The 7,201-nt window shown below is 43.5% G+C and overlaps 1 protein-coding gene across 2 annotated transcripts; it reads right to left on the reverse strand.

Annotated features, from left to right (window-relative positions):
- Window positions 1-328: 328 nt before the first annotated feature.
- On the reverse strand, window positions 329-5,251 carry LOC114661400 (LITAF domain-containing protein-like). Of its 2 annotated transcripts, XR_007936250.1 has the most exons (3): window positions 5,129-5,251; window positions 4,579-4,726; window positions 397-1,284 (listed from the first exon to the last, which is right to left on the reverse strand). XR_007936250.1 is itself a non-coding variant. In XM_051933813.1 (2 exons), exons 1-2 carry the CDS (start codon window positions 4,797-4,799, stop codon window positions 1,176-1,178), a joined length of 330 nt encoding a protein of 109 aa, XP_051789773.1. In that variant the 5' UTR covers window positions 4,800-4,814; the 3' UTR covers window positions 329-1,175. The 2 variants fall into 2 exon arrangements, 1 of the variants encoding a protein (XP_051789773.1); XM_051933813.1 differs by lacking the exon at window positions 5,129-5,251 and having other exon boundaries at window positions 329-1,284; window positions 4,579-4,814.
- Window positions 5,252-7,201: the final 1,950 nt, after the last annotated feature.

Genomic DNA, 7,201 nt, shown 5'->3' on the forward strand with positions numbered 1-7,201 from the left:
CATCGTAAGAGCATCACTTATCTACGATGGAGTGTTAGATCAGAAGAAAATATAAAGCTGGTTTTAAATTAAAAGTCGTCAAAGTAGTGAAAGAAATTGTTAACTGCGCTGCTGCAATTAACTTCAGTGTGTCTGAGAAACTGATGTGAGATTGGGGGAGGCAAGAAGATGCAATAAAAATATAAATAAAGTGTCATATTTTTGAATGGGTGTACAAGGCAGGGTCTGATTTTATGATCGATGGTTCAGGTTTCAAGACCCAACTTATCCGCAAGTATATACGCTAATAGTAAAGTAAAAATATTACAAGTACAGAGCAGAGATTAACACTAGATGATATCCCATAATAAGATTTGGATTTATTCATTTGAAGACCAAAACTGAACGCAGTACTGGCAGTGAGGCCTCACCAGTGTGTTATAGTGCTCAAGTACAACCCCCTTCCACCGCCCAATTTGTACTTCACACACAAGGGGGCGCTATATAACCTAAACGGTTTGTCACCCATCTTAATGGCTTCTGAGCAGTGAATGTAGATAGTGACCAAGTCCATCATGCCTTGTGGGTCCTTCTTTTATATAATAGTGCACAAATATTAATATGCCTTTAAAAATATGTACATGTGATCTATATAAAAAAAAAGTCCATGGAAAATCTGAGAGAAGATTGTTGAAGCCTTATTTTTTTTTTTTATTGTTAAAATCTGCAGTGATGGGTGAAAAACCCCCGTCTCCTAAATAGTCGCTTTAAGGATTGAAGTGAATGACGCAGACTAGAGGAGATCTCGGCCCACCGTACTGTTACTCATTTTGAGCAACATTTTACTCCAATTAAAAAAAAAAGACCACCTGTGCACGAAGAATCCTCATTAGTTAAGTGCAGTTACATTACAGTGAGGGGAAAGAGTGGCACACATCACCCGCCTGCCTTGACTCGCTCTTTGCACGTGTCGCTTCTTCCGGCTCCGTTTCCAGTCCCACCTGCTTGACCCTCAGTTGAGCTTCTGTTTAGGTTCAGATGGAGCCTCGTTTCGATACATCTGTGATGTGGCAGTGCTGCCCACTGAACTGGCCATTGTTCTGTCGTTCCACCTTTCACTTAAAAGCCTGACAGGACAGGAGGACAAAGCCGTGATCGCTGCTCCTCCTGCCCTGCCCATCTTTTATGCTCGTCCTTTAGAGTCTCTCAACGGTGGTGATCCTGGCTTGGCATGTTGGGCACTGGTGGGTCACGTCTTTGCATTCCTTCAGGCAGAAGGGAATTAAACAGCACCCTAAAATTCCACTGAAAGAGAAGAGCAGATGAGTTTAGACCAATGGGTACAAAGCAAACAGGCTTTCAAAAGAGTGGCATGGAGGAAGAAGAACCGAAGGCCGTGTATTGAAAGTGTAAATGCAGAGCTTGCCGTGGTCACTGACGTCCTGGTGTAGTTTAACAAAACGGCAATGGCACTTAGCACTGGATGCCAGGGTAGGCCTGTAACCTATGCCCAGGCCTGACCCAATTGGTAGAGAAGGCGATCCAGTCGGGGTAGAGCATTTCTTTTACTCAACCCAGCAGAAGAAATAAACAACTTGACACACAGACGCTGCGTAGGCGAGGGAGGGGGGTCTTTGGGACCTGCCATCACGGACCTAAGTGGTCAGCGCTGAGCTATCTAGTAAATCGAGGGCCTCACGTATAAATCTCGCTTAAGCTTGGTAGCCATTTCTTACGCAGAGGTCAGGATTTATAAAACACAAAACGTGGAAAGATGTGAAAATTGGCTTAAAACTTTCGACCATTGTTGACTTTTTTTGGTGTTGCTATTTTAGCGACTGCGGGGGGCCGTACACCAAAGTGAACGGAAAAAAAAAATCTCATTTTAGTGAAGCGTCGATCACGTTCTGATGTTTTTGAACCAAGTAGTGAATTGTCACAGGGGACTGACACGTTCTCACCTTACAGCTGCCTTCAGTGACCCCTAATGTGCACACTTCATGTTTAGGGTGTAGCCATCTGTTCGGAGAACATATAATAATATAAGCGGGGTTTTTAAAAAGTATTTTTTTATATATATTTTTTTAAGTTAAAAAGTGTACTAAAAAGTAAAATATAAGTCTCTCACGCATCACCCATAAAATAAAAGCGTGGGCACTTTTCCTAAGATTTTAAGAAGTGTTTTTTGAATGTTGATTGATGAAAAGCACCCACGCTTTTATTTTATGGGTGATGTGTGAGAGACTTTTTTTTTTTTTTTTTTACTTTTTAACTTAATATTAAGTGTGTTTTTTTAAAAAGTATTTATATATATTTTCAACTTTTTAGTCTTGGGTTTGTTTTAGTATAATTTTGTGATCAATATTTTAACACTTCCTGTAACATCCGTTACTAGCACCATCTACTGGTGAAATCTTGGAACTGTTCATATGAAAATTTCATTTCTTAATTAACATGGATTAATTGATCAATTAGTGGAAACTGATTATTGATTCGTGTATTGTCATCAGAAGTGACTAAGTGTGCAGAATGTCAAGTCATTTGGACAATAGGAAGTGGGTTCAATATCGATTACAAGATTTGTACCAGACAACAAACAGGTGAAGTTAAAATAAGCGTGGTAAAAAAATAATAATAAAAAAAGGGGGTCCGGCCTGTTGTACGACAGAACGTTGGCTCGTTAGGAGGATATCACCAATGGGGGGCTAAAGCATGATGGGTTTTTTTGACCCTCCATGGTGACGACTCGCTTTGACTTCCTAGAGCCGTTGTGTGCTGAACTGGACCATCGAGCAAACTCGGTCCCATGACAGGTTGTGTGTTTTTTTTTTGTTTTTGTTTTTTTTTTATAAATCAACTGGGAGGGGGGGGGTCTGTTTCTTTATATATGAATAAATCTATACAAAATGTATCTTAAATTTTCTGTGTCATTTTACATTTTCTTGTTAAACTAGGGGGCCCCCTGCTCACGTCCCTTGCCAACCCCCCAGCCTGCACTACGCACTAGCCTCTTTGCGGTTCTGCCACTCGCATATGGGGATGTGTACAATTTAAACAGATTTTAGTTTTCATGTGCAGTGTTACATTTGCAACAACGCAAAATATAACTGCCTGCCCGTGAGTGAATTTCGTTTCTTTCTCTCTATTAAATAAACCGACTTTTTCGAATGTTTGTCCCTGTTATTTATTAATTGTCATAGCAAAAGCTATTCTAACGGGAAACTGTGAACGTTTTAATACGAATGTGTGGTGGACGTACAACGTGCGTGTATCACAAGGCTGAGTTGGTCTACTTGGGTTGAATGAGAAGTGACGTGCGGGCGGGCTTGCGCCAAAAAAAAAAAAAAAAAAACTTAAGTGCATCCAAGCGCAAGTCCCACTCGTATAAGCGTCTATATCAGTAGAATTCACACCAACTCCTGTGGCTGTGCTTGAGCGTCAGCAGAGCGGATTACACGCATGCGCGGACACACGCGCACACACAGGACTTGTGAAGTGAGGTGCTTGCAAGCGACGAAAAATGTAAAAGTGTACGAATGTGCCCTCTAGTGGCTGTGGTTGAGCGCGAGCAGAGCCGACTGCTCCACACACACAAAGGTCTTTCGTTTCTATTTGTTTAATTTTCGTTAAGTTGAACCCTGGACTGTAAGGACCTCCCGAGCTCGACCTAATGGGGTTGGGGGGGGGGGGGGGGGAGATTGGGGGGTTTGATATGGGTTGGGTTTTGGCCATTAGGGCATTTGGTCAATGCCCGATGGGCCGCAGACTCTGGTCTGGTCATGGTCCGGCCGTATTACGTTATCAAGTTGTTTTAGTTGTCAGTACATTGCAGCGAAAAATTTGCTCAAAACTTCCTTTTGCCGATTTCTGTTTCGATACCGCTACATTTCGGTTAGCATATACATTATTTGAAATTTATTTGATCTCGTACCTAGTATTTAAATTCTTCGGTACTAATTAGTTTAGATTATGTATTGTGCAGTTTATTGTTCTTTGGTCGTCGGCGTGAGCGATAATCGGTGGTTTTCAGCTGCGATTATTAGTGTGATGAAAAAGTTATAAAGCACAGGATAGGAATTTTTCATATTAGGACGGGACATTTCTAGTTTATCGTTAAGTTAATGGAGCATTTCAATTCATTATACAGTAATTTATTCCATTGTAAATGAGCAGCTACTAGCTGACTAGGGTACTGGCACTTGGACAGGACATTTGACATGTACTCTAATAATGTGTAAGCCGTGTTAATGAAAAATAAAAATTAAGTTTTATTTCTAAGCATGTCGTCAAGTTTTAAGTTGTGTCTAAACAACAGCGTACAGATTAAGTTGGGCAACAGTTTAGATAGAGTTAATATCATAGGCGAGCCGCGTACTCATCACAATGACTAACTGGCCGAGTGGGTCGACCTCATCCCCTCACTCGTTGAAGGATACCCGGGCCGGTTTGGATACTCTGACCTGATGTTATGTTAGACAATCTCGAATTTGATGAGCTGAATGTCCGCTTCTCGTCTCTTGTTGTCCCAATGTGCCCCTGTCACCTCATTACTGCCGGGGTCTTAAGTATTTGTGAAATGTGGCGGCCGTCTCAACTCACCCGAACATGGTGATCGCCAGACACAAGATCCTGGTGATGCTGCCCACTTGAGCCTTGGTCTCGGTGATGACGGACTGCTCACAGGAGGGGCACACGGTGATACACGGCTGCAGTGTGAACTCTTCGACGTTCAGAATCGCCCGTGGAGCTGTGCAGGTGTAGAGAGAAAGAAAAAAAAAGAGAGGTGAGGACCCCGGTGGGCTGTAAATTCTGCGCTGCATGTCTTTGTGCAGATGACGACAGGAAGGTCTGAGCAAAAGCTGAAATGTTTAATGGGTGGGGTGGTAAGAGACCCCCGACAATAGGTCTGGGGTGGAATTTCATTTCACAAGTGACAGACTGGAGGAAAATGACATGACATAAATGTCGTCTTCTGCGCTTTTGGGGCTTCTTTCACTGTATGCGATAAAATGGCAGCCTGGTTGAAAACCAGCCCGCTGGCAGTGCCCGCCGCTTGTATCAAAAAAAAAAAAAAAAAACTGGCACTCTGCTGGGTTGGGGCTGACAAGCAGTCACCAGTGCCCCTTTAACCAACTTGCTCATCTTTTACCTTGAAATGGAGGTGGTGGGGGTGGGAAGAAGTCGTCACTCAGGGGAGGAAGAACAAAGATCCCAACCTCTTTAACCTTGGAAAACCCTGCAGGTAAAAGAAAAAAAGTCGGAATAAGGGTAAGCCTCGCTAATGGGATCACAAATCCAAGAGGACATCATATTCATAACCTTAAAATGACACCCAGCATGCTTAGATTTTAAAATTGTCATTTTGAACCTTCTCGGACTGCCTCTTGGAGGGGGCAGCAGGACCACCGGTAAGGAGTCAAATATCAAAATACTGATCATAGTCGCGATCAGCAACCTTGACAAGGCATAGAACGACACCCACAGGCCGGTATTACTGATCCCCACTTTTTGAAGGATTAAATTAGACCCCCGCATGGGGGTCGGGTGGTCGGTTAATGTGGCCTGCATGACTTCAAGTCCAAAAAAAAATGTCGCCGTGTCACAAAAAAAAAAAATCAAAATGGAGAGGGAATGAAATGCGGTTTGGCGCTTTATCCACTAGATGGCACTGCTGAGCTTTATAATGTAAGAACGATGGCTGCCCGGCTGTTTTTTTAACCCTTTAAAGCACGGATGGCAGCAGGTTTTCATTCTAACCATTTCCCTAATTACCTTTTTTGCTGCTAATTTCTTTTCTCGTTATTTTAATGGACTTGCTATTTAAGACTAGAATCCCTTAACTGTTTTCTTTCATTCGTTAATTAGCAGCCAAACAATAACGAGATACAAAACGAGCCAACGCAGGACCAGCTAACCTGTGCCCATCATACAATATCTGAAAATAAAGAAAGGTGAGGGTCTGTTATGTTGGTCTGCTGAGGTCCACAAAACATCTTGGTGATGCTGTCTGGTGGGGTTGAATGAGAACACCAACAGGAATCAGCTTCTAACTAAGAAAATGGCTGGAGTGAAATTGGCTGGCGTTTGAGGCCCCCAACTTAGTTTAGCTCCTCGTTCTTGTTTGGATGCCATTTAAGGAAAAAAAAAGAAGCAATTAAAATGAGGGGAAATAAGATGCCAATTAACAGCAGAAATTAGTTACTAGTTAAGAAAACGGCAGGAAGGAAAATCTGAACTGGACACCCCGGCTTTAAAGGGTCTCACAGATTAGAGCTGTGGGGTTGTGAGAGTGGCCGCCTCATCGCTGTTTTTCCTTCGCAATTTTTCAGATGTCGAGTTAAAATGCCAATGACGCCACCCAGACAAACGGGTACGAGATGACACTCTGCCACCTGGAATCGCAAAGAGTTACGAGCGCCGGCGATTCCGCAGACACTTTATAAAGGGTTAGAACACTTTGGGCCGCCGCACTTTAACCGTTTGGATAATAAGAGTCGTCCCTTATTTCGATTCGATTTTGCTTAGGCCCAAGGTGGGTAAACCTGGCACCCTCTGCTTAAATCGCATTGGGCCATTTACAGCAACTTCGGTTAAATCGAGGTGCTCGTTATTATAAAACCGCTAAATATCGGATGCCAAATGACATTAAAATCTTGTATGGTACCTCCTAAATTGCACAGAGCAGTGCGGTATAGAAGAAAGTATTGGGACGTCCAGAAGCTGCTTCTCGGAGGGGGTGGGGTGGGGGTCTTCAAAATGCCGAATGTTTTTTTTTATTTGGTGCCCTCCCGCTCCTTGTTTGGGTCACGGAGACACCGCTAAAATAAATAAATACATAAATAACCGGTAGCCTTGCACTTGTCCGCCTCTTTAACCATAAGACCCCCTCTCACGCACTGTCTCTCAGGAGGAGCCCCGAGCCCCCCACAACGCGCTCTCTCCAACCACAGCATGTACACAATTCGGCGGTATACGGGTGGTTACACTTTTAAAGACCACGGCAGCGAGCGCAGCACTCCCACCCTTCTAAAGTGACATTAGCTACCCGGCCCTGACCCCTCAGCACCACACAAGTTCAGTTTGTTTTTTTTTTTTTTTAAATGGGGACCGGAGTGCCAATTCTGCCACCAAACCCCCAACTTTTCCCTGCAGATTGTCATCATACCCTGGACGGTGCAATTGCAGGTTGAGGGTCTTGCTCAGGGACCCACCCGAGTAGAGT

This window comes from Erpetoichthys calabaricus, chromosome 11 (assembly GCF_900747795.2).
Source record: "Erpetoichthys calabaricus chromosome 11, fErpCal1.3, whole genome shotgun sequence".
Classification (NCBI taxonomy): domain Eukaryota; kingdom Metazoa; phylum Chordata; class Cladistia; order Polypteriformes; family Polypteridae; genus Erpetoichthys; species Erpetoichthys calabaricus.

What these genes read in the sequence shown, in the direction of transcription:
- LOC114661400 (XM_051933813.1), bottom strand. Translation starts at nt 4,799, where the DNA reads ATGCAGCGCAGAATTTACAGCCCACCGGGGTCCTCACCTCTCTTTTTT. An exon ending in CTGGCGATCACCATGTTCGG is followed by an intron (nt 1,285 to 4,578) that starts GTGAGTTGAGAC and finishes CTTCTCTTTCAG; the next exon opens with TGGAATTTTAGGGTGCTGTT.